Source organism: Gopherus flavomarginatus, chromosome 8 (assembly GCF_025201925.1).
Source record: "Gopherus flavomarginatus isolate rGopFla2 chromosome 8, rGopFla2.mat.asm, whole genome shotgun sequence".
Lineage (NCBI taxonomy): Eukaryota > Metazoa > Chordata > Testudines > Testudinidae > Gopherus > Gopherus flavomarginatus.
Genome location: NC_066624.1, coordinates 82,196,760 through 82,222,397, shown reverse-complemented (window position 1 = coordinate 82,222,397; position 25,638 = coordinate 82,196,760). Strand labels below are relative to the sequence as shown.

Below are 25,638 nucleotides of genomic sequence, written 5' to 3'. Positions count from 1 at the left end.
CCACCTGAATTTGGCCAAGTTTTGAGCCTCTGAAAACTGCAACTCATTAGAGGTTTGTTAAAGTTTGGCAGCATTTCTCTGAAGATCTGACTGCACTGAGTATATTCCATCCCCACAAAGTTCCTACATGCCAACTGTACTGAGCATGTGCCTTCCTCATGGAATGACTAAGCATGCTGCATCACAAATCTTGAGGGAAAGAATAGGACTTTTCCTGCAAATGTTCCTTCTGAGCGTCAAGGATAGCTGTGGTGCCTGACACTAAAACTGAGAAGAGGGAGATTGTATCTCTTATGCTCTCAGTGCCCCCATGGTTGCCCGTCAGACAACCTGGAGGAGAAGAAAGCAGCAACTTGACTTGCCAGAATGCAGAAGGTGAGAAGTGGGAAGAAACAGAGAGGCAGCTGGAGACAGAGGGGCAGACTGAAAAATCCAGGTTGTGGGAGATTGCAGAAATGAGGGTCAGGGACAGGCTAGGCACAATGGGAACAGAAAGGAACAGTGACTGGTTGTGGGAAAACAAGAGCAGAGAGAGGGAAAGGAGAGGCAGGCTGGAGGAGATACGGCAGAAGGCTCTGTAACCACTTGAGTGCACTCCCCTTCAGAACTAGGAATAGAATTCAGTATTCTCGAGCCTTAGTGTTTTTCTGCTGCCAGCAAATAGTTTTACTACTTTTCTATATAATTATATACAATATTAATATTAGAGATGGACCTGAATTTATGCATCCCCAAAACATGGGGAAGTATGGTATAAATCCAGCCCAAATTTCCTAGTTGACACCTATCACTATAATGTATGAAATCAAAACTACAGCTCTTGACATCCTCCCTCTATGGGTCTGGGTCTGAACTCTATAGCTTTGGACCATTTAATATACACATATTAACCTCAGAAATTAGGGAGTTGCCTACTGCCTATAACGATATAAAATAGAGATATAGCAGAATGCAGTTTTATATTGGAGGACTTCATATTATGTTATAGATCATGGCAGGGATGGGGAGACGAGATGGCCTTATATGACCAACCTATAGTCAAAATTCATTACCGAGTTCTATTCACTACTGATTTATACTGTACCTGAGATCCATATTCTTGTTCACATTTATGTAATTCATTTTAAATACTTTTCTTAATCATGTGGCACTTTGGGCATGGGCGGTGGCTGGAGCCCCTCTCTGGGGAGGCTAGCCCCCAGCTCTGCCCCTTCTGTTCATGCCCTCCCGATGGCCAGAGCCTCAGAACCCCCCGTCCCACCTCCCATGGCCAGAGCCACTAGCCCCCCCCTCCCCCCACTACAGGAGTCCCCCCCACACGGCAGGAGCCCCAAGCCCTCCCGCACCTGCCTGGAGGAGCCCTGGTCCAGCCACAGCCTGGAGTGCCCCCGCCAGCCCTCGGCTAGAGAAGCCCCAGGCCAGCTGCAGTTCAGAGCGCTCCTCCTCCCCGCTGCCCAGAGGATCCCCAGCCAGGCTGGCTGAAGCCCCGACTGGAGGAGCCCCACAGGACTGGCTGAAGCCCCGAACCCCCGCACTTGCCTGGAGGAGCCCGGGCCAGCCACAGCCCAGAACATGCCCTCCTAGTGGAGGAACCCTGGCAGGACTGGCTGAAGCCTCAAGTGGAGCCTCCCCTCCCCAGAGGAGCCCTGGCTGGGCTAGCCAAACCGCCGAGCCACGCCTCCCCCCACCCTGAGGAACCCAGGGCTGGCCGCAGCCATGCTGTGCCTCCCCTCCCCAGACCCAACTGGCCCACCGCCCAGGAGAAAAGCATCTGTAGAAAACACTTTTGATATGCTCCATGTAACAGCAGGTCTAGGGTGGCTGAGGAGGCGGTACGTGCCTCAGCCACCCCGGAACCTGCATGGGGCATAATAAAGCAAAAACTTTGTTGCTAAACCCCGCAACCAGGGGTCCAGTGGCCCACCGCCCATGACTTTAGGCCTTATTTTGCTCTTGGGTACAAGCAGCCATCTCCAATGGACTGTAATAGCAGGTCTTGGCCCTTTGTGTTTAAAAGTGCTGGAAAATTAAATGGAATTCTGTTTGTGATGTGAAGGGATACTAGGACAAAAATTTTAGAATACGCCCGTCTTTACTCTACCCTTTTAAGAGAATACTGCAGTTCTGCTACATCTATTACCCTGTTCCTAAAAGAAAGTCCAGATAGTGTACAATGAAATGTTCATATAAAAAACCTTGAGAGTGCAGTACAACACCAAGATACCAAGCGCTTCTTGTCATGCAACCCAGGTAGTGGTATTGGCATAAAGCAGGGAGGAAGCCACATGCCCTACTTCCCAACCAGAGTATAAACATCATGCTCATGGTAATCTGACAGGAAGGGGCGGGGGAATCCTAAGGAGCTCATGAGGGGAAATGTTGTGCTCAGCAAATGAAGTGGTAGGTTATTCAGGAATCAGGATTTATCTACAATACAGAGCCTTTGCTGCTATAGTTACGACGGTATAGCAATATCAGCAACAGCGCCTAATGGAAAGGTGGCATATGCTGACAAAAGTAGTTTGCTGGCATAGCTACACTACCTCCCTGGATGACATTAACTATGCTGACACAAGCATTCGTCTGTCAGAACTGTTGCATCTGTACCAGAGGAGCTACTGACATAGCTAAACTGGCTGGGGTGGGGGATTGTTTCACACTCCCAACGAACATAGCTCTCCTAGAAACATTTAATAGTGTAGACCAAGCTTCAATCAGCCTTTTGTCAGGGCCAACATCCGCGAGAGAAAACCCACATTCTGATATCTGGAATGAGGGAGGTTCCTACAACAAGCTAATATTTGAAAAACTAATTGTAGTTTTATATATTAGTGTTTACATAGGCACAATCACATGGGGACAGAATGAGATTTTATAAGTCAGAAGACCTAACTTTTATGTGTTATACCCACTCTCTAATGCTCTTATTTCTATGTTCACCGTTAGCACAGGTTGAAAGAGCTCACCTTCCAGTAAATTGAGATCATACATGGAACTGTCAGGCTTGTGCAGGGCTGGGTATGTGTTAAAGAGATTTGCAACAAAAGCCAAGTTAAGTTTAGGGTTGCCTGCGACTACATCAGCTGGAGTGACAAACTGTCTGCAGCCCAGTTTGTCTGCTTGCTGAAGCATATATTCAGCCCTCTTCAAGTCATTTTTCTCCTAGAAAAGAAAGTTAAAAAAAACAAAACATTTTTAATGAACTTTGGCTTTTCAGGTTCTTTTTTGTTTCTCTGGACTCTCATCTTAACTGCATCATAATTAAATTAGGAATTAGCATATAATATATGGATGTAGACCTTGTTCAGAACGAAGGTATTGTTTGGACCTTTTTCAGAAGGCAACATCCTTTTTTCTTCTAGAACATAATCAAACACTTGTTGAATCCTCTTAATTGCCATAAAGTTAGTGAAAATAATCTGACAATCAAAAATCATGTCCTTAATTAGTGAGCAGTTTGTGTAACTTGTAGAAGGGGGTTTTGTTTATTTGCATTATTCATTTACCTAGAAGAAGTAGGTCTACCCAACCCACATCATATGCAGCATGTAGATGTACATAGAGTCCCAATAGTTACTGCGCATCTTCTGCTCAGATCACAGCCAATAAATATCCATGGCCATGTAGGCTGGGCAAGACTCTGGAAAGCCATGGCTGCCACCCAAAATCCAAAAGAAAAAACAGGTCTCTCCATCGTGGAGCTCTGGCACAGGAGTAGCTTGAGGGAGAAGAGAGCTCCTATAAAAAAGTGCTGTGTATTTTTATGTCACCTGTAGCTGATTTTTATTCTTATTATTTTATTAATGAATTCATTCTTTTAATAGAAATCTTATAAAACTTGTTTTACAACTTTAATAGAGATAAACTTAATATATAAACAAACAATTACAAATTGGTCTATGGAAGTCCCTATAGCTGTACTGATGAGAACTGCTACCAGTCACTCTCTTCAACTTTGTGGTATTGATCACATATTGTGGCTGATGCTTTTCTACTATTCATTTTCCTTTTCTGGCATGTCAGTTGGTAGTGTTTGCTAAAGTCTTTCATAATTGCATGTTTATGTCCAAAATTCTGTTTTTCTTACATTTAAACATGTAACCTGTTTATTAGTTGTATTACCAAAACTCTATGTGATATTAAACTTTTCTCCTTTTCCCTCATGTCTGTTATCATTAGTTTAATATCTTAATTTTTAGTTCAACAGTCACGGTTGTTGAAAGGATTTCTCCCTTCCTTAGTATTCAAAAAAGTTCTCAAACTGTCTGGTTTGGTGGTGAGTGATGACCCTTTTCCAGCAAACTTCAAAAAAGTTTAACCAGATTTCTAAATAGTTATCTTTTTTCCTTCTCCCTTGAGGAACTCTGGCATGATTAATTTATTTTTCCAGTACTAGAATTTCCTACACTTCTTGATACAAATCAGTAGTTCTAGGGGAGTCACTCTTCCTCAAAACCACCTTGCTATAGTTATTTTAGCAGCAGCAAGGAGATGAGTGATCAATACGTTTATGGCTTTCATAAGATATAGCATCTACCAGGACAATTTACTAAAAATACTAAGGAGTTATTTGACAGCTGACCCCCTGTTATCCCCAGAGGAGCCCCGGGCCAGCCTGACAACAGTAAACAATGAAATCCCATTTTCTATATTCAGCAACTCAGAACTCTAGGTCAGCTTGTCATTTTCTGAGAGAAGTCACTATAACCCTAGTATTGGAGTAAGCCCATCGTACTCAGCAATCGAGCTGGTCAAAGTAGAGGAGGGGAGGCATAGAAAAAATTCAAATTTTTGGTAGAAATATCAATATTGAAATTTTTCAGCAGAAAACAGAAATATTTTGGTTTTCAGCCAAAATATTGCAGGGTTGTGGTATTTATTTTTTGACAAAAAATTAAAATGTTCAGAAAACAAAGTTTTCATGAAAAATTTCCTTTAGCCAAAACCCCAATTTTCCATCAAAAAACAGTTGCAATGGAAAATTTTCAACCAACCTTACTCAGCACCCCGCAAGAAGAGAAATGTTCTGACTCTCAGCTGGATTAAGGCTCAAAGGAAGGGTTCTGAACACTCCTGCCCTTTTGCTGTCGTGGCCTGAAGTTTCCCACACCCTCCGTCATTGCTGATGAATGGAAGGGAACCTTCCTACCTCTAAATGCCATCTGGTTTGAAGGAGCAAGAGGAGGATACAAGTCTTCATTCTTTTTCCCAGTCTGAGTTCCAGAACAAAGCTGGGCAGCTCAGTTAGAATTCTTCAGCTGGGGAAGAGAATAGGACCCCAGAATAGGATGCTAGGATGACATCTGTATTTGGGGGACCCAATTGCAAAACAGTTTTCCCTGACACAGTTCCACCTTGTAGGGCAGAAGGCACTGTGACAGATATTGCAATCCCAGGCAATCTCTTGGAGACTATGTTGTATTAAGTTTATGAATGGGTTATGTATCACTGTGGGCCAGGGATTGCATGCAACTTGGGGAGGGAGGAGGGGAATAGGGTTATCACAGCTTCTCTAGGAACTAGAAACAGTGGGGGTTGTGATACAGACCTGCACAGACGTGCCCAGGTCATGGGTGAAAGTAACTTAACGGATTTATCAGTATGCAGGGTGGCTGGAGTCCTGGGCGATGTCAGGGGGTGGGGGGGACAGCTCTGGGAAGGGGCAGGGCCTCGGGCGGAAGGGGCAGGGATGGGGCCAGACTCCCTCAGCCAGCCCTTCAGCATTGCCTGGCCTGCACTGCTTGACGCTCTAGTGGCAATTTAAAGGGCCCAGGACTCCAGCCACTGGCATGATAATGGCAGTGGCATCTGGGAACCCTGGGCCCTTTAAATCACTGCTAGAGCCCCGGAGTAGCGGTGGCCGGGAGTCCTGGGGCTCCAGCAGCGAATTCAAGGGCCAGGGGCTCCGACTGCTACCGAGAGCCCTGGGCCCTTTTAAATCACTGGGCCCCGGGGCAGCTGCCCCTTTTGGCCCCACGCCATCAATGGCCCTGCCAATATGGTCAGCTGTGTAATGGTGGCCACTTTCTTATCAGTATACTATACTGTACCGGATTCCTTTCATCTCTGGCCAAGGCAGATATATTGCCCATGTCTGACAACCTTCTCAATATTTCACCGCAGGGGGTCATGTGTGATCTCTACCAAAAGCTAAGAACGAGCAGATTGTCATAGTTATCATTATATGTTTGTACAGGAAAGAATTTTAGCGTTATGTAACATCCAGGCTCTTGTATTCCGAAACTGAGGGAAGTGAAATTTGTGGGAAAGTCTCAGAGCCGACTCAATCAGCATTGAGAACAATTGACATCCATGGAGCCAGCCCCAGCCCTGTGTTTACTGTCTGGACCAGATGTAGGCTTGAGCATTTACAAAGATAAAAGAACTCCAATAAAAGTCTCTGAACAGGGGACCGTTAGGTCTAAGAGACAATAGTCTGGAACTGTTTAAGAGAAGAAGAAAGGGCACACGATGCTATCCATTCTGGAGGAGACACTCTGCCAGTGGAAGTGTCTCATGAAAGGTGAATCCCAGCTTTTTCTGGATTGGACAAGTGCTGTAAAGACAGATCGTTGAGTGAGAAATACCTCATTAGACAGGAAAGTAACTTATTAAGAAGGACAGGCTACAGATTGTGTTTTATGGTTTTCTTTTAAATATAACCCTCTGATTCCAAACCTTTATGCTTGCTTTTATTAGAAACTGTATCTCAAGCTCTGTTAAATAAACTTCAGTTTGGTTTTACTATGGACACATCTAAGTGCCTTGTGCTAAAGAGGCTGTTGAACTGAGATGAAACCAGTGAACTGGGGTGCACTGCTTCCACGGAGGCAGCAGATTTGGTGTACAGTGCTGGTGCCCAGCACATAAGGGACTGGGCACTCGAGTGTAACAAAGTGTGTAAATTGTTAGCCTATATTGGGAAAGAGTAGCAGTGGAGCGCTTGTGTTGCCAGCAGCCAGTAATTGGGGAGCTTTTCCCACGGTTGGCACAGACAAAGCTCCTTCTTCATCCTGTATGCAGGTGGTAGAAATTCCCACAGACAGCCTGATTTAAACCCAACAAGCGTCATCGGAGTGATTAAGGTGAATCACTTAGGTTGTAAATACCTCCAGAGAGTTACCACTTCTGGAGAGACTTGCATATACTGGGTCACGGTAAGTTTTCCAGAGGCCAACAGAAAAAGAAAGGGCTTTTGATATAAAAAGGCTGGGTTTAACCTGACCCAGGCCAGGGCCTTCTTTCTGATTCAGGCAATGGACAGGACCTTCTGTCCACAGGGAACCCCAACCTTGCAGAAGGGTTGGAAAGACTTTTGCTAACTAGACCCCCATAAGACAGTGACTCCAGGTAAGTTTGGTGGGTGTTTAAATCTATTTATGGTTTTATTATGTTTTCTCTGTGATGTTTTTCCTTAAGAATAAAGATACTTGCTTAGAAATTGCTGTGTGGTAACTGATAACTGCTTGTGATACATTATTCATAGACCTCGGAGAGAAAGCAAAGCACAGGCATTGGCCTTTAGGCAGACTGGCTTTCTGGGGATATCACAGTGTAAGGCAGGGAGCTGAGCAGCCTTAAAATCCACTGGTCAGAAAGAATGGGACAAGGGTCCCTGCTGAGACACAGGTGATGGCTGGAGACCTGAGATATAACTGGGCACTAAATGGACCATGGGGGCAGGGGTAAATACAGATACAGTTCCCCTGGAAACTGTGACAGACACCTAACCATGTTTCAACAGTATCCTGAAACTGTACTAGTCCTGCAGAGTTCAAAGCTTTTCCATGGTGCAGGAATCTGGTTATGCTCCTGTCTGCACTACAAAATGGAACCGTATTCTGGATGTAACCAAGTCCCTGGATATGTAGATAGGGTCTCTGTTAAATAGACATAGATAGGTATCTTTCTGAGCCTCAGGATACTTACATTAAACCCTGAAAGGTCAATTTTAATGGGAATTTCATCATTATTGTGTCCTTTGGGTGCAATCTGATTCAGCAGCTGGTAGTAGGCTCTTGAATCCTAAAACAAACAATACAATAGTAGGGAATAAGCAAATATTTACTCTTCTGAATACACTATACTGCACATAGGCTCTGATGCAAAGATCACTGAAATCAATATGACTTGCACTGATTTCAATGGATTTTGGAACAAGCCCTTAGTCAAGATCTACTTAATCAAGAAGGCCACTTCACTGAGACGTTTCACATAGAATCGGTTTAGCCAAATGATATAGTGAATAGGAATGACTGCTGTTTAATCATGACAGAATAAATTCTTCTTATTGGGAATGTACTAGCCAGTTCTAAGAGTTACAAGATATTTAAGGCAGGTGTTAAACAGGAGTGAAATTCTGGCTCCAGTCTTTTGATACAAAAGTTACTAAATAAAGTCTTCATAAAAAGAAAATAAAAATGAAATGATGTGGATCTAATATTTATGGGCCAGTATAATATTTTAGTTAATTATAAGTCTTTTCAAACAGTTTGATTTTTTTTAAATGGCCTCTTCTCTTAATAAGCCAATTAACTTGGACAACAGATTGCGGACCAAGATGCTCCAGTTAAAGGGTGTCTATTATTTTTTTATCATTCATTATATTTATTAGATGCAATGTTCAATACATGTTTTTGCATTCCCTGTTCCCTTAAAAACTAAAAAGACAGAGGGATAAATCTGTCCTTCTGATAACAGCAGCAAATATTAAAAATGTTTAATACTTTTCCTGTATATTAAAGGACATTTTGATTAGATTTGCACTCGTCCATTAAAAGAAAGCTAGTTAATTATTTTGTTTGTAAATAGTCTCTTCTCTAGTATTTCATAAAGAATACAGAGATAGCTACACAATTATCTTTAATGGTTATTCTGAAATTAGTGGAGGGAAGATGTCCATGGAGTCCCCTCACTTATTACCCACAGGGAACAATGCCCTTTCACTTTTGATTTTAAAAGTGTTGCTGTCTCTTATTGGACTAAATGCAGCACTGAGCACACATTATACTGCATGGCTGATACTGGAGAAAGGAGAAGGATACATCTACCAGCTTCCACAGTGGAGCCAGAGTATGTTTCAGCTCCATGAAGTTAGTGAATTGAATCAGCAGCCAGGCACTACTATGCCTCCTTTGCTGCAGGATTGGTTGGGACCATAACTGGGAGGGATTTTCCTTGGATAGTGGGGACAAAAGGCCCACCAGATGTGTCTTCTTTGGGAGTGGTCTCTTGACATCCCAAGCTGTGGTGGAGGGACAGTCACCTATTGTTACAGATGAGCCAGGTGATGGCTGAAAGCCACATTCTCCTCCCACAAGATAACAAAGGTAAGTGAGGCCTCATGGCATAGGCATCAACTTTCCCTGGTGCCGGTGGAAGCATGCGCCCCCCCCCCGCCCCTGGCCCCGCCCCAACTTCGCCCCCTCCCTGCCCCTATTGGACCCCTTCCCCAAATCCCCGCCCCGGTGCCACCTATTCCCCGAGTGCGATGTGTTCCCCCTCCTCCCCCATCCCTCCCAGCGCTTGCCACGCAAATCAGCTATATGGTGGTGCAAGCGCTGGGAGCCAGGGGGAAAAAGCGGGCACGTGGTGCACCCAGGGGAGGAGGCAGAGGCAGAGCGGAGGTGGAGGTGAGCTGGGGCGGGGTGGGGGGTGGGACAGGAAGCTGCCAGTTTGTGCTAAGCACCTACCAATTTTTCCCCATGGGTTCTCCAGCCCCGGAGCACCCACGGAGTCAGCACCTATGCCTCATGGGAAGAGTTAAAGGGCAAGGTGTAAAGTTGTGGGTGGGAGTGTGCAATTCATCCCAAAGGGTTCTAATTACAATTTGGAATTTTTAGATTCCTGAATAAGGGCTGCTATTTGGGCTATGTGGAAAGTGCTTGATTTAGGTTGCGTATCCTTAGTTGATACACAACATCAGCAACTAAACAGTATAATCACGTGTGGTCAAAAGAACGTGCAGTGCCAGGAGACATTTGGTGAATACGTACCTATAAAAAACAGATCACTAATTCTGGTCTCAATCTTTTGTTTTTAAAAATGTTACATTTTGGTAGGATTGTATTCACTTACTAGAGTGACAAGTATATACCTTAATGTCTTCACTGAAGTTGTTGATTTTCTGCCATCCTGCATTGGCCAGATGATAGTTCACCCAACGTAGCAAGAGCTCTTCTGGGGAAAGTTTCAGTAGCTGCTCCAGTTCTTCCCCTTCATTTAGCAGAGCAATAAGAGCTAAAAGCAAATGTGAAAAAAAGCCGAATTATTGCTATCATGGTCACAAAACATTTAATCCCGGATGGCATACTTCATCACACCTGACACCAAAATAAGTATACTTCTGTATGTCCCTAGGAAGCCAATGCCAATGGTTCCATCAAGGATGAGGTTAAAGGATGTGGCTTAGCCACAAGTGCCACACTGAAATTGACAAAATTATGTATTGATAAAAACATTACAGTCATAAAGTGAAAGTATCAAACCAGTGTACTAACAGTAATTCTATGGTCTGAAAACAGCTGCATTAAATTAAATAGACACCAGAAAGCTAGAAGCAGTAGCAATAAGAGTTCTTTGAAAGATGGCCAGTGTAAAGTGGAATGATTTTAAGACAAATGAAGAATTTAAGAAGGAGAGTATAATGTGAATTCAGGATACGAGACTGGCTGCAGTCTAAAAGATTATGATGGTGAGGCACTGCAGAAGACAAACAGATGACAGGATGCCAAAGAAAATAATGCAAACACAACAAAGGTCAATCAGACCTGGGACCAACCACCAACTAGATGGCAGGACTTCATACTAGGGACATGACAGGGCTAGGCTTAAGGGAAGAACAAGTCCTGGACAGGAATGAAAGGTGATGCTGTATTGCTCCCAATTTCTGAAAAGTTGCTTTGAGATGAAAGAGAGAGAGAGAACACTTGACATTACTTCCTCTCTTACCTTCATTTCTGGAGATCTCAATATCAGCAAAAAGACCAACTTTAATGATCTGCCACAAGAGACCTAGTACCAAGTGTGGTTTTCCTTCCTTTAGATCTTGTGATCCAATGTTGACCACCGTACAGCCAATAGCTGATGCAGAATTCAGGGCAAGATTTAGGTTTTCCTAATTAAAACATCAACATTTACTAAATTAGCCAGTCAGTTTGTTAGTTTTAAAACGGTAGTCACCACCTTTGTTTCTTTTGTGAGTTTCTAAAGTTACATAAACCAATGCATTAGACTAGGAGTGGCCAACCTGAGCTTGAGAAGGAACCAGAATTTACCAATGTACACTGTCAAAGAGCCACAGTAATACATCAGCAGCCCCCTATCAGCTCCCCCATCCTGCTCCCAGCACCTCCCACCCACCAGCAGTCCCTGCCGATCAGCACGTCCCAATCAGCCGTTTCATGACATGCAGGAGGATTGTGGGGGGAAGGGGAAGTAGCGAGGACATGGCAGGCTCAGGGTAGGGGGCTGGAAGGGCTGGAATGGGGGCAGGGCCTGTGGCAGAGCCAGGGGTTGGTGCCTGTAGCTCCAGCACCAGAGTTGGTGCCTATACAAGGAACCGCATATTCACTTTTGAAGAGCCGCATGTGGCTCCGGAGCCACAGGTTGGCCACCCCTGCATTAGACGAACCCTCAGATTAGGTTTTGTAATTCACTAGAATACAATACAAAATAGTAGCATTGCTCAAAACCTTGTCCCTCTTAGATTTTGGATGGCACTTCAGATTCTTAAACCTTGGGTCGAGTGCTGTAGCTATTTTTAGAAATCATTGGTTTCTTCTTTGAGTGTTGTCAAATCTGCTGTGAAAGTGTTCTTAAAACAAATATGTGCTGGGTCATTATCCAAGACTGCTATAACAGGAAATATATGGCAGAATGAGGGTAAAACAGAACAGGAGACATACAATTCTCCCCCAAGGAGTTCAGTCACAAATTTCATTAACACATTATTTTTTTAACGAGCATCATCAGCATGGAAGCATATCCTCTGGAATGGTGGCTAAAGCATGGAAGGGGCATACGAATGTTTAGCATATCTGGCATGTGAACACCTTGCCAGCTACAAAAGTGTCATGCAAATGCCTGTTCTCACTTTCAGGTGACATTGTAAATAAGAAGCAGGCAGCAGTATTCTCCCATAAATGTAAACATGTTTGTTTGTCTTAGCAATTGGCTGAACAAGAAGTAGGACTGAGTGGACTTGTAGGCTCTAAAGTTTTACATTGTTTTCCTTTGAGTGCAGTTATGTAACAAAAAAATCTACATTTGTAAGTTACACTTTCACAGTAAAGAGAATGCACTACAGTACTTGTATGAGGTGAACTGAAAAAATACTTTATCAGTTTTACAGTGAAAATATTTGTAATAAAAATAAAAATATAAAGTGAGCACTGTACACTTTGTATTCTGTGTTGTGATGGAAATCAATATATTTGAAAATGTAGAAAAATGTCTGAAATATTTAATAAATTTCAATTGTTATTCTATTATTTAACAGTGCGATTAATCACAGTTAACTCACACAATTAACTAAAAAAAATTAATCGCGATTAATCAACAGCCCTAGATAAAACTCATCCAGGCTCTCATCATCTCCTTGATAGAACAAGAAGCAATGGGCTTAAACTGCAGCAAGGGAGATTTAGGTTGGACATTAGGAAAAAGTTCCTAACTGTCAGGGTAGTTAAACACTGGAATAGATTGCCTAGGGAAGTTGTGGAATCTCCATCTCTGGAGATATTTAAGAGTAGGTTAGATAAATGTCTATCAGGGATGGTCTAGACAGTATTTGGTCCTGCCATGAGGGCAGGGGACTGGACTCGATGACCTCTCGAGGTCCCTTCCAGTCCTAGAGTCTATCTCATGTCTAGATTATTGCAACATCATTTTTTCTGGCCTTCACAAATGCAGTCATGCGTAACTTGTATCCATTCAGAATACCGCTGAAAGATAACTCTCCTAGCCCATCCTTTGAACATCTCGCCCCTCTCTTGAATGCCTCCTCTGGTTCCCCTTCCCTATTGCATCAAACAGAAGCTGATTTATTTCACTTTCAAGGTCAGTTTTGGCCAGTCGTCTCCCTACTTATCTCTCATTCACTATGGAGTGGTTGATGCTAGCCTCCCCATAAACTCTCACAAAGCTACTTCATTATCCTACTTCCAATTCCTCCTAAAAACTCTCCTCTGCCATGATGCCTACAATAAAATTGACAATAGTTAAGTTGCTAAACCAGTGCTTTTCATGCTGACCAATATCGTCTCCTTGTACGATTCCTGGTACTCCTTCATCTGTCTGCATCCATTTGTCTCTTGTCTTATATTTATACTGTAAGAGCAAGGGCCATCTTTTGTCTTTGTTTGTACAGTGCCTAGCACAATGGAGTCCTGATCCAAAGCTTTGGCTAATAGGTGCTACGTTAATATAAATACATAATGACAATAATTAATAATGAACCATGTCAGGGTGCTTCTTGTTTATCCAAAATACTATGTAAGCAATATTTTGTCTGCATACTTACCTATGGTAGGTACCTATGTGGCCCTATCATTGTAGTAACTGAGCACTCAGTATGTAGTTCAGAAGTACAGAGAGGTGGTTTCAGACCATTTAAAAACATATTCTAGTGCTAACCCTACCCCTACTTTAGAAACTACTGAAGATAGGCTTCCATAATGAGTCCATATTGGAAAAAAGATACCCATACAAAGAACAATTTACTTTGCTGATTATTTTGTATGGCTCATTTGCTCCAGTACTTTGCAATGCAGAGGAAAAACAAAAGCACAGTAATCACAAGGGAACTGAACAGTGGAGTCCTCCTGGAGAGGAAATGTGACTATGTGATAATACCTCCCCCTTACCACATAGGCACCTGCACCATGTAAGCTTCAGCAAGTCCTCCGGAGACTTAGAAGGACCAGGAGAAGACACTTACCAATTAAGAACCAGCAGGCCAGTTAAGAAGGCTTGCTTGCAGCTGCTCAGGGATAGTGCTGGGTGAGATTGAGACGGAGGAGGAGCCCCTCAGAGCTAGCCCAGAAGGCTCAGGCCTTATTTTCAAGCGCTGCAACTGAGTACTCGCCTTTGTGGTCTTAACAGTTTCTTTAAAGGTGCAGACAGCCAAATTCTGAGCTTGTTCTTTCTATTTAATTGTTGAGAGACTGACAACTAGCTTATGACACAGCCTGCCCTACTTTTAGCAGGTGGCCCAATTTAGGACTTATGACAGGGAGGCACCAGCAATAGTATGTTTGGCACTGCAGAGAGTGCTAAGAAGCAGCCCCACTTGTGACACCTGGAAAGGGGAAAGACCAGGAAAGCAGAGAAGGTAGGTAGCAGCCAATGAAAATATTAAAGACCTAGAAGCTGAAAGGAGAAATGACGGTTCTGCATTTCATCAAGGACTAGAGTGTACTCTGGATCTCCAGAAAACACAAGCCCGTGCAAGCAAACCATGCTACCTGGCTGTCTGACACCTTGAAATCCACACATAGGACCTGATCTGCTCCCGTTTCAAACTAGAGCAAAATTGCCATTAAACAAAGCTATATGAATAGCCTCCTGAAATATAATTAGTTTGTGCCAGAAAAGATGCCATACTTACAGAAATAGTGAAAGGAGTGAGCTTCTTCTTATTAATAGCTCTTTCATCAATTGTATCTGGCTGGGATAAGTTAATCATTTTGCTGGGGAAGAAAAAGTCAGAATTTATTCCATCTTTCTAAACAATGGTACTTCAAGCAAAACATTAGGATTACTTTTTTGTGGGAAGTCTAAAAGCGTTGCTTGATATATTGAAAGCACCAAGGGAAATTCCTATTTTTCCCCTTCAAAAACAACTTCCAATAAAACCAGAAACCATACAACCTACATGGAAATAAGAAAGTGGATTAGTCAGATTTATGCTTAGGAGTCCAGCTCTGATTGTACTGCTAATGAAGTTCTCAGGAAGATTCAGACAACAGCAGAATTGAATATATACCTCTACCTCGATATAACGCTGTCCTTGGGAGCCAAAAAATCTTACCGTGTTACAGGTGAAACCGCATTACATTGAACTTGCTTTGATCCGCCTGAGTGTGCAGCCCCTCCCCCTCCCCCTGGAGCACTGCTTTACCGCATTATATCCGATTTTGTGTTATATCGGGTCGCGTTATATCAGGGAGAGGTGTACTTATGCTGAGAGCCACTGTAACATGGGAGTGTAAATCTTACAACTAACATATTGTAGTTCTGTAATGCCTTCCATAGAAGGGTCTCAGAGCCCTTTTCTATTAATTAATAATGAATTAAATCCTCAGTACTCCTGTGACATGGGCAAATACCAGTTTTACTAATTGGGAAAACTGCAGCAGAGAGAAATTGAAAGACATCCTGCAAATCTGTAGCAGAGTCAGGAGTAAAACTCAGATCTTCTGACTGCCAGTTCTGTGATTTAACCACTGGACAATGCTTTCTAATATTAGAAACTGCAGAGATGTCTAATTATTTCTGTTAATAAGCATGATGGGTGGTACAATGATCTAATTTCTGAAGAGTCTGATTATTCCTTGTATGTGCATTGATCAAGATATAATTCCACTGGTTTAAAGTAGAAAACTCTCCAGCCAATCAGATTTATAACAACACACACACAGTTATGCAAAGCACATCATTTTTAAATAGAAGGACTCTTTAAATAGGTTAGACTTAAAATATATATTCACTAAAGAAGGATTTATAGGAAAAGGATTTCCCTCAATCCTATGACTTGTTAGAAGTACTGATTAAGAGTCAAACCCCGGTGTTACTGAATTCAACAGGAAAACTTCCATTGATTTCAATGTGATCAGGATTTGACCTTTAGAGAACAACTTTCTCATTCTTACTTTAGTTCTTGACTTACCAAAGGAGAATGCCATCTGCGAGTGACTTAAAAAGACTAGCATCTGATGGATTCATGGGAAGGAGATGCTTACAGTCAGGATCATCTTTAAGAGCTTTATTTACCCAGTTAACAAAAGCAACCTTTTCTTCCTCTGAAAAACAATAAATTAAAGACTTAGTAATCTAAGAGCCAGGACACCATTAAAATAATCTATTATTATTATGGTGGACAAATATTATTGAACTGTCCATAGAATATCACAATACTACTAGCCAAGCACAGTAAGAAGGATAAAAGTATTATTAAAACTTACTACAGGAGTTTGGTGTCTGTGATTATGTTAAACAGGAGGGGAGTTAGTATATTTGAAATATGCCAGCGCTGAGCAGAGAGGACTCTGCTTAAACATGACAATAGACCAGTCTGCCCTCTACTCTGTCTTTCAGAGGCTGGCAGCACTTCTAAGAATTTGGTCTGAATTACTGTGTTATATTTAACCATAGGAGATTTATGGCCTTTTCTTTCTTAAAACGCTTAAAAAGAGAGACCCTTTCCCTTTTCATATCTAGTGGATGTATACAGAACTCATTGTGTCTAAGAATGCTTATTAAGCCCATAAACAATCAAGCTACAATATCTGCATCTTCACTGGGTTTTCAGTTTCCATATAGTGGGTCCCTGCTCCTGGGAGCTAAGCAGTCTTTGTCTGAGGCCTTGCCTATACTATCACGGTAAGTCAACCTAAGGTATGCCTACTCCAGCTGTGTGAATAACATAGCTGAAGTTGACGCAGCTTAGGTCAATTTACAGCAAGGTCTACAACATGCTGCATCAACAGGAGATGCTCTCCCATCGACTTACTTTACTTCTCCAGTTCTGGTGGAGTACCAGAGTTGACTGGAGAGCGCTCTGCGGTCAATTTAGCAGGTCTTCACCAGCCCTGCTAACTTGACCCCTGCTGCAGCGATCGCAGCAGAGTCAATCCCCGGTAAGTGGAGACATGGCCTGAGACAGGTTATATTCAATGCTATGGAGAAATATTTAAACAAAGCAGTTGATTCTATAAGAACAGTACACAGACAGTACAAAGTTATCACATACAGAACTCTCAGCCAACACAAATTATCCATGTCCAATATGTAGAATCTTAATTATGGTTCTAAATATCACAGGGAACTTCAAATTCAAAACTGCCACTCGTTACCTACATTATATATAACTACAAAAAATAATCTACTGTTTAAAGGTTCAATCCTGGAAGCTGTGGAGCATTCTGGCCCTGATCCAGCAGACCACTTAGGCCACTGTTTCTCAAAATGGGGTCACCACTCGTGTAGGGAGAGCCCTGGGTCGGCCAAGCCAGTTTACCTGCCCGGTCCACAGGTCCAGCTGATCGCGGCTCCTACTGGCCACCGTTTGCTGCTCTAGATCAATGGGAGCTGCTGGAAGCAGCACGGGCTAAGGGACTTACTGTCTGCTGCTTCCAGCAGCTCCCATTGGCCTGCAGCAGCGAACCACGGCCAGTGGGAGCCGCCATCGGCCAGACCTGCAGACAGGGCAAGTAGACAAACTGGCCCGGCCCTCCAGGGGCTTTCCCTACACAAGCGGCGACCCCTGTTTGAGAAACACTGACTTAGGCAGATGCTTAACTTCTGTGGTACCACTCTCGTGAATAAAGCTAAGCATGCACTTAATTACTTGGCTGGATCAGGGCCAGAGCACTCAGGATCTTGCAAGATTGAGCCCTAAATGGAAAATATCAATCTAGAATCTAGTCAATTTTAAAAAGAAAGCTAAAACTCCTTTCAGGTACCCTATCTGCCTCTGATCCTCTCTCATTTTTTGTGATTTTTTACAATCACATTTTCCTATTTTTAAAAATTGTCTCTCTTTTGCATTTGGAGTGTGAGCAACCCACACAAACAACAGGGAAACAAAACAACAGTAAACCATTAGTTATACACACAAAACGATAATTGTATACATCAGGTAAACAGGTGCACAATTAAAGATCTACACATGCAAACGCCTATTTCAGGGGTAGGCAACCTACGGCACATGTGCCACAGGCAGCATGTGAGCTGATTTTCAGTGGCATTCACAGTGCCTGGGTCCTGGCCACCGGTACTGGGTGGGCTCTGCATTTTAATTTAATTTTAAAAGAAGCTTCTTAAACATTTTAAAAACCTTATTTACTTTACATACAACAATAGTTTAGTTATATATTACAGACTTACAGAAAGAGACCTTCTAAAAATGTTAAAATGTATTATTGGCATCCGAAACCTTAAATTCAAGTGAATAAACTAAGACTTGGCACACCACTTCTGAAAGGTTGATAACCCCTGGCCTGTTTAGATGCACAAATGTTGGGTCTGCATGCACTAATAAATACATATGCACAAAACAGAGACCCTTTGAACACTACGTTCTAGGTGTCTGAAAAGCTATGTTTTACAAAGCCAGGAATGCAATATCCCTAAGAACTGACATTTATCAGGACAAGAGTAATGCATTCAATTGTATTTTTTCTGCATTACATTTTCATTCCATCATATAAAATTACTCCAAAAACCAAATCATTACTGATGAAGCCTTCCTCTTCCCAAGTAGAAAAGTACAGGTGCCTTGCTATCTGGACAGATCCAGGATGACTTGTTCTCTTATATACTCATACAGTCCTACTTTGACAATATATTGTCAGTGAGTTATTTGGCAACTCATGATAAATGAAGGTAAAGTGTTGATAAACAGAAAGATATTGACAAATTGCAGGGACTCCAGAGAACCACAACAGAAATGATCAGGATGATAATAGGGAAAGACTAAAAGAATTGAATAAAGTGCATATACACAAAAAACTACTAAGCAGAGGACATGATAACAGTTTATAAACATTAGAGAGTGTAATCATCACGTAGAGAGAGAGGAATTCTTCACCATAGGTGAAGAAAGTATAACTAAAAATATTAGGATGAAATTAAGAAAGAAAATGTAGGTTGAATATTGGGGAAAGCTTCCCATGTATTAAATGTATAGGCTGTGCAAAAATCTCCCCAAGGGAAGTGATTGAAGTGCCATTGTTTGGTAAATTTAGAATTAAACTGAACAAAGCTTTAGAAAAAATATGCTGTAGTGAACAACCCTGCATTAGCAAGGAGACAGATTAGATGATCAAATTGGCTTTACCCATCTCCAACATGTACTGTGAACTTTTTTTTTATTTTTGGTTCTGCACCATGGAAATGAAAATGTGGGTTCCCTTGTATACATCTCAACAGGAGTGTACAGAAAAAAACAACAGTTCACAGAGTAGATTAACAAACCAAACACAAACCCTTAGTATAAAACATGTTACAAAAGGCTTTCTATTTTTAATTCTTTCTTCCTTGTAATCAGAGTTCTCTTTCCACTTTCTGCTCTGGCGAAGTCTGACTTACCTCTGGGAGCAGCACGGAACTGTGACCAGCGAACTGAACAATCGCTACAAAACAGAGCCCTGGGATCTGCACTGCAGAGGTTCACCTTCTACTAGTTTGTTTTTGAGATTTTTTTTTTCCAATTACAGTTTTTCTTCTTTTTTTCTAGTGCCAAGGACAAGTGTTTTACCTGAATAAGAGTGCTGTGTCCCCTCACTGGAAATTGGTGAAGTTCCTCCAATTGCTGTAATACCCTGTTTTTTGTTTATTGATTTTCGGAATGATTTGCTAATATCTTTGCTTTTCAATTCATGAATAACCTGGAATAGGACATAAAAGAAAGAGCATATGATCAATTATCATAACCTTAGGGTGACAATTAAACTATCAACTCACCTAACTACTGAAACATTGGTAATTATTAGAATCATAGAATATCAGGGTTGGAAGGAACCTCAGGAGGTCATCTAGTCCAACCCCCTGCTCAAAGCAGGACCAGTCCCCAGACAGATTTTTACCCCAGTTCCCTAAATGGCCCCCTCAAGGATTGAACTCTCAGCCCCGGGTTGTGACTCTCTTTCTTTGATATAGTACAATTTAAGGAGGCTACAGACATCTACTGGTTTTGTGAATAGCTAAGACTCCAGCCTTACTAAGCCACGTTATTAATCTCCAAATATTAGATTCACAACCCACAAATTTTTTCCCAGAGATTTTTTTTATTTTATTTTATTTAAAAAAAACTTTAAATCAAACAAAAGTATTTTTGGGAAAAGAGATTTTTAATATTTCCCCACTCAGTTTGTCTCGTTTCTTATACTAGGATGTTACATGGCACTTACAGAGATGCATGTTATTAGGGAGATGGTACATCTCTCCATGCACAACAGTCATAAAATACCAACACCAACACTAACATTAAAATTATGACTAAACTTCCCACCAAAATAAGGAAATTGTCAGATAAAACTGATACTCTGTCCTGTATTTACTCGCTATGTTGTAGAGATCTCAGACTTGGTTGAGAAGTTATGTGCTATGTGGGCTGCAATACTGACACACAAGTGCTTATGGTTCAGTTATGAACCAACTTAAATTAAATCTCCAGTAGAAATGCCAACATACCCTAGCAAATTGTAACGAATTGCTTGTTTTATTCATATAAACAGCTGCAATACTGTAGATTCAAAGCAACAATTGCTTGCGTGCAAGAAAATAATCAGTTTGAAGCTGTTTGATTCTCACAAATGAAGCACTCCACCCAGTGACCCATGTAAAAAATGATGGTCCCCCTGCGGATTAAATATATTTTAAAAAATAAACAGTCCTAAATATGGCACAATGATTCAGTGCAATAGTACAGACATCTTGTATCACAAACAGGATTTAAAGGCTGGAATTTATAACAATCCAACTTTGTTTAAAGGAAGGGTTGAATTGACAGTTCTTGAAGGTGAGGGGCACAGACTACTTCCTTTGAGGAGGCAGAAAAGGGTACTCATCAGAAGTAGCTCTGAGTCCTCACACCTTGCCCAAATTAAAGCCAGTAAAGGGGAGAAAGAAAGTTTGATATATTATCTCATCTTATGAAAGATCCCAGCAGACATACATAGGGATACTTCAGCCAGCACTGAAACAGGAGCAGAAACTGCATCGTTATGTGAGCACAGTGATCTATATGACCAGACGCAAATAATATTTTATCTAATTGAAACTACAGAGAGAATTTAGAGTCTGAATGTGATTACAGAAGTTGGAATTTGGCAAGGACACCAAGTTAATGCCCTACTCTTATGAATCTTACCACAGGATCTTAAATGACTTAGTGATCAGGACCACAGTTTTACATCTCCTTTGAAAGACAGCACCTCCAATAATATGGTGCTTCTTTGTACTGGGCTGGAGCATTCTCTGGGGTATGGTTCATCTTATACTCTATTCTCAAAACTGGAACCCAAAGACCTCAAAGAGAGCTAGAGAGAACAGGTCATGCAGTGTAAAAATTGTATGCCATTTAAAATATTACTTATTTATATTCAGTAGTGCTTAGGTATCCCAGCCCTTATCAGGACCCCACTGAGCTGGGCACAGCAGAAGCATCATACAGAAAGATGGTCCCTGCCCCAAAGAGTTTACAATCTAGAAGTAAGAAAAGAAATGACAGGTGGCTACAGACAGACAGGGAGCACAAGAAAACAGACAACACTAGTCAGCATGATGTAGGCTGTGGCACCAGCATGCCAGCTGCTTCTCTGTTGTTATTTGTTAAAACTTGTTCCTTTACAAAAAGGGTAGATGGAGACAGCAATTTTCCAGCATTATGCTAAAAACAGTTATTGAATTGGGGAAAAAATTGAGATAAATGATTTTAGTATTCTTAAAAAAATTATTTCGGAGCGGCCAGTTGCTGCATAATAGTCAATCAACTATCATGCTGTCATAACTATCTTCCCATTGAGAAATCAGTGAAGGTTTATAATTACTATATATGCTGCTCTCAAAATATTCTCCAGCAATTTCATTTAATTTTGCTACCCTACTCCATCTTCCTGTTAGGCACTTTGGAGAGTTCCATCTGCTATTAGGCAAGATAACTTCAAAGTTTATACAATACCTTGAATATGTAATATGTTAGAAAAGCTCTTAACACTGGGATTTTCAAAGGAGCCCAAGGGAGTGAAGCATGCAATGCCCATTGAATTTCATGCTACACACTGTAATTCTCAAAGTGTTGATTTTCTAATGCCCTATCGGTAGTTGTGGTCCTACCGGAACACTTAACATCAACGAGCAGTACTGGAGGAATGACTTTCCTATACCCTTGAATAAATATTGTGATACGGTCCATCCCTACCTCCATCCCTGTGGCATATTAAATTGCATGCCTAGTGCATACTGTACATCGGACCTGGTGGTATTTTCTGTATGGCAAACCTACACCATGTCACACGATATGCTCTTTAAAATACAGTTTCATAATTATCTCATAACGCACGTATAGCCTTCTGGTACCAAATCCAAGTAATTCTATCTTAAAGGGTAGCCTGAGAGGACTGCCTTACTTACCGATACAAATTCTTCAAAGTTGATTTTCCCATCTTTGTTGCTATCTGTTACTGCTATAATTTTTTCTACAATCTCTCGCACTTTGTAGCCAGGCAAGGGAAGGCTTGCTTCTTTAAAAAGATCTTGAAGCTCATAATCACTGACATACCCACTATTATCAATATCTGTAAAATGAAAACATTGTTTTTATGTTTTTATTATTTTGTGCTATAACACTAGTACCAAGCAACAATCAGGGGAAGAAACATTTTAACAGAGTGGTGGTCTAAAATGATCAGAAAGTGAGAAATTAGATTACCATCTAGCAGCAGCACATTTCTTTCTTAGAATGTACCATATATTTCATATATTAATCACAAAGGAATTCACATAGATTAGATCCTTAGCTGGGGTAAATCACCATATGGTGAAATCAATAGACTATGGGTATGTCTACACTACGGGATTAGTCCAATTTTACATAAACTGGTTTTGTAAAACAGATTGTATAATAATTCCCACCCCTTGGAATTCTGGGTTGAGATCTCAGTGCCTGATGGGGCAAAAATCATTGTCACGGGTGGTTCTGGGTAAATGTTGTCACTCATTCCTTCCTCCGGGAAAACAACGGCAGACAATCATTTCACACCCTTTTTCCCTGGATTGCCCTGGCAGACGCCATAGCATGGCAACCATGGAGCCCGTTCAGCTTTTTTTTTTTTTTACTGTCACCGTATGTGTACTGGATGCCGCTGACAGAGGCATTACTGCAGTGATACACAGCAGCATTTGTTTGCTTTTGCATGATAGAGACGGTTATCACTCGTTCTGTACCGTCTGCTGCCACTGTAAATTGGCAATAAGATGACGGTTATCTGTTGTTCTGTACTGTCTGCTGCTATCATGGATGCCCCTGGCTGAGGTCGGCCGGGGGCGCAAAGCCAAAAATGGGAATGACTCCCTGAGTCAATCTCTCCTTTATGGTTTCTAAAAATAGAGTCAGTCCTGCCTAGAATATGGGGTAAGTGTACTAGAGAACCAGTGTATCAGAGAGCACAGCTGCTGCGTGTCAGATCCTGCAGAAATGATGAGCTGCATGCCATTCACGGGGGTTGCCCCTGCAACAACCCCACCCGTTGCTTCCCTCCTCCCCCAACCTTCCTGGGCTACCGTGGCAGTGTCCCCCACATTTGTGTCATGAAGTTATAAAGAATGCAGGAATAAGAAACAGTGACTTGTTAAAGTGAGATAAAATGAGGGGGAGGCAGCCTCCCGCTGCTATGACAGTCCAGGCAGGACATTAAGCGGTGCGGGGGAGAGAAGCCCAGCATCCCGCTGCTGTGATAGTCCAGGCAGTACAGAATCTTTTCTTTACGCAGGAAAGGGAGGGGGCTGATGGAGCTCAGCCCCCAGTTGCTATGATGAGGACGGTTACCAGCCGCTCTGTACCATCTACTGGGAATCATTCCTATTTTTACCCAGGCGCCTCTGGCCAGCCTCACCTGAGGCCAGCCAGGAGCACTCACAGGCTGATGACAAGGACGGCTAGCAGTCCTACTGCACCATCTGCCACCGGGGAGGGCAGAGGAGCGGATACTGCTCTTCACTGCCGCAGCATCATGTCTACCAGCAGCATTCAGTAGACATAAGGTGACACTGAAAGAAGTCAAGAAACGATTTCTTTCCCTTTTCTTTCACGTGGGGGGGAGGGAGTAAATTGTCGAGCTATACCCTGAACCACGCCGGACAATGTGTTTGAACCTACAGGCATTGGGAGCTCAGCCAAGAATGTAAATATTTTTCAGAGACTGCTGTGGACTGTGGGATAGATGGAGTCCTCAGTACCCCCTCCACCCTCCATGAGCATCCATTTGATTCTTTGGCTTTCCGTTACGCTTGTCACGCAGCACTGTGTAGCCTGGAGATTTTTTTCAAACGCTTTGGCATTTCGTCTTCTGTAATGGAGCTCTGATAGAAAAGATTTGTCTCCTCATACAGTGATCAGACCCAGTATCTCCCGTACGGTCCATGCTGGAGCTCTTTTTGGATTTGGGACTGCATCGCCACTCATGCTGATCAGAGCTCCACACTGGGCAAACAGGAAATGTAATTCAAAAGTTCGTGGGGCTTTTCCTGTTTACCTGGTCACTGCATCCGAGTTCAGATTGCTGTCCAGAGCGGTCACAGTGGTGCACTGTGGGATACTGCCCGGAGGCCAATACCATTGATTTGCAGCCACACTAACCCTAATCTGATATGGTAATACCGATTTTAGCGCTACTCCTCTTGTTGGGGAGGAGTACAGAAACTGATTTAAAGAGCCCTTTATATCGATATGAAGGGCCTTGTAGTGTGGATGGGTGTGCCGTTAAATCGGCTTAACGCTGCTAAAATCGGTTTAAACACGTAGTGTAGACCAGGCCTATGTTGAATTACACCAGCTGAAGATCTGGTCCATACAGTTTAAGTTATTATTTATATTGCAGTAGCACCTAGAGGCCTGGGCCCAGCTGTGCTACAGACTTCTTAGGCACCTTCTTAAATTTTCAAGGTAAAGACACAGCAAGGTCCAGGGCAGTCCTTAGGCATACACAGCATATGCGGTTGCATAGGGCACCTGAAAATTTGGGGCACTCCATGGTCTTAGTATCCACCCTCCCACCCAGGGCCGTCCCTAGCTATTCTGGGGCCCTACACAGCCTCTCCATGGGGGTGGGGGCCAGGCCTCTGCAGGGGTGGGGGTCGGGGGCTGACCCCAGGCCTCCATGTGGGTGGCACGGCTGGGACCAGGTCCCTGCACTTCCTGCCGCTGGTGAGTGCACGCCCGGCCCTGATGCAGTCCACAGGGGCGGGAAGAGGAAGGGCTTGGGTGGAGCAGGGCGGGTGCTCTGGGGAAGGGGTGGAGTGGGGACAGAGCTGGGGTGGGAAGAGGTGGGGCTGGGGCTGGGGGCCTGGGGAAGAGGCAGGGCAGGAGCTGGAGCAGCATGCAGCTGTGCAGGGCACCAGGAAATTTGGTGCCTCAAGCTTCCTGGTGCCTTATGCAGCTGTGTACTTTGCGTATGGGTAAGGACGGCCCTGCTCCCACCTCTTCCTATCCCTGTTCTGACCCTTCCTTCAGGCTCTCACCACAGCTGGCTGCTGCAGCCTGGTGAGTCTTCTTCCGGAGGGGATCTAGTACAGTGGTTCTCAAAATGTGGCCCGCAAGCTCCATTCAGGTGGTTTGCAGATAGTTCCCTCTAAGGTGCACGCCTGGGTGGTGGCAAACAAGAGAATGAAGGGCCACCCATCTAATTAGGGGATATG

General features: G+C 42.8%; 1 protein-coding gene across 2 annotated transcripts in view; it reads right to left on the bottom strand.

The window, feature by feature from the left end:
* Positions 1-25,638, bottom strand: part of PLS1 (plastin 1) — an 87,063-nt gene that overhangs the window by 17,523 nt on the left and 43,902 nt on the right. For both annotated transcript variants that reach the window (XM_050965940.1, XM_050965941.1), the window contains 8 exons: positions 22,357-22,520; positions 19,481-19,610; positions 15,890-16,022; positions 14,609-14,690; positions 10,951-11,116; positions 10,097-10,239; positions 7,930-8,025; positions 2,967-3,162 (listed from right to left, as the gene is read on the bottom strand). In XM_050965940.1, the coding sequence (XP_050821897.1) occupies positions 2,967-3,162; positions 7,930-8,025; positions 10,097-10,239; positions 10,951-11,116; positions 14,609-14,690; positions 15,890-16,022; positions 19,481-19,610; positions 22,357-22,520 (1,110 nt within the window). The remainder of the gene's footprint in view (positions 1-2,966; positions 3,163-7,929; positions 8,026-10,096; positions 10,240-10,950; positions 11,117-14,608; positions 14,691-15,889; positions 16,023-19,480; positions 19,611-22,356; positions 22,521-25,638) is intronic.